At 59.1% G+C, this 1328-nt stretch overlaps 1 protein-coding gene across 1 annotated transcript; it reads right to left on the bottom strand.

Moving 5' to 3' along the window:
* LOC120677771 (aquaporin NIP3-2-like) lies at window positions 1-1045 on the bottom strand. The gene is made up of 3 exons (XM_039958963.1): window positions 395-1045; window positions 248-309; window positions 1-145 (listed from the first exon to the last, which is right to left on the bottom strand). The coding sequence occupies exons 1-3, from the start codon at window positions 1031-1033 to the stop codon at window positions 1-3; spliced, it is 846 nt and encodes a 281-aa protein (XP_039814897.1). The 5' UTR covers window positions 1034-1045.
* Between the last annotated feature and the right edge of the window lie 283 nt (window positions 1046-1328).

The following is a 1328-nucleotide window of genomic DNA, read 5'->3' as shown; positions in this document are numbered from 1 at the left end:
TCACTTGAGTGCATGGTAAGCTCCTGATCCAGCAATGGCGCCCAGCGGCGGAGCCACCATGTAGACCCAGATCTTGGTGTACGTCCCCGTGGCGATCGCCGGCCCCAGCGTCCTCGCCGGATTCATCGACGCCCCCGTCGACCTCCTGCGTGTTCAACCAACAACAGAGACGTTTGAAGCTTAAGTTACTCGATCGATCAAAAACATGAGCAGCAATTCGATGATAGATATTATTTCTTGCACGTACGCGAAGACGAGAGCGTTCATCGTCACCGCCGCCGCAGCTCCCACTGCAACCAGCTCTTTCACCTGCATCGTCGTTAGAGATCACACCGTGTCATGCGAATGCCGGAACGCCACGCCGCAGGGCAAGATCTTGCACTCGAGCACCTACTGCTTTCGGATCGGTTGCGAGGGCGGTGACGACGAAGAGGAAGACGAACGTGGCGGCGAACTCGACGAGGAACGCCTCCGCAGCGCCGACCGCCGGCACGGTGGCGACGGCGGCGCCCAGGTCCACGGCGCCGCCGCCGTAGAGCGCCTTGGCGGCGAACGAGGCGGCGGTGGAGCCGAGGAGCTGCGCGGCGACGTAGGGCGCGAGGTGGGGCCGCGGCAGGTGGCCGAACGCGGCCATGGCGACGCTGACGGCGGGGTTGATGTGGCCCCCGGAGACGTGGGCGAGGGACGAGACGAGGACCGCCATGGCCAGCCCCGCGGCCGCAGCCACGCCCAGCAGGCCCAGCGCGCCGCCGTGGGCCTGGTCCGTGATCAGGGCCGACAGCACGGTGAAGACCAGCAGGAACGTGCCTAGCAGCTCTGCCGCCACCTTCTTGCTGAGAGGGAGCGCCACCCTCTCGGCGAAGCCGCCGGGAGGCGGATGAGAGGGATCGTTGTGTTGGAATTGGAATCCTAGTGGCAGGATCTTGTTGGAAGGAGACCTCTGGGGGATGACGATTGCTACCTTGTCATCGCTCAGGTTCTCCATGGAGGATGCCGGTGGTGGTGGTGGTGGAATGCTCATGGAGACGTCCATGGAGACACTCCTCCTACGGTCCATTTGTGCCTGTCAAATAGCAACCTAATCTGTAAGATTATAGACTATCTGACCAAATGATGAGCTAATTCTGCAGCGATGGGAATGACAGTGTGGATTTAAGGGTATATATAGAGTGAGAGAGATGGGTTCTTATGGAAGAGACATGCTTTTTGGCTGTCATGGAATTATGGGAGCGAGTAGATGTCATGCACCTGTCCAAAAGAAGAAAAAAAAACATTTCATCAGAATGAATGAACTCACGGGTGATGATTCAGAAATCGCCAAATGGAAG

The sequence above is a fragment of the Panicum virgatum genome, chromosome 6N (genome assembly GCF_016808335.1).
Source record: "Panicum virgatum strain AP13 chromosome 6N, P.virgatum_v5, whole genome shotgun sequence".
NCBI classification, from domain to species: domain Eukaryota; kingdom Viridiplantae; phylum Streptophyta; class Magnoliopsida; order Poales; family Poaceae; genus Panicum; species Panicum virgatum.
This window is presented reverse-complemented; position numbering and strand designations above follow the sequence as displayed.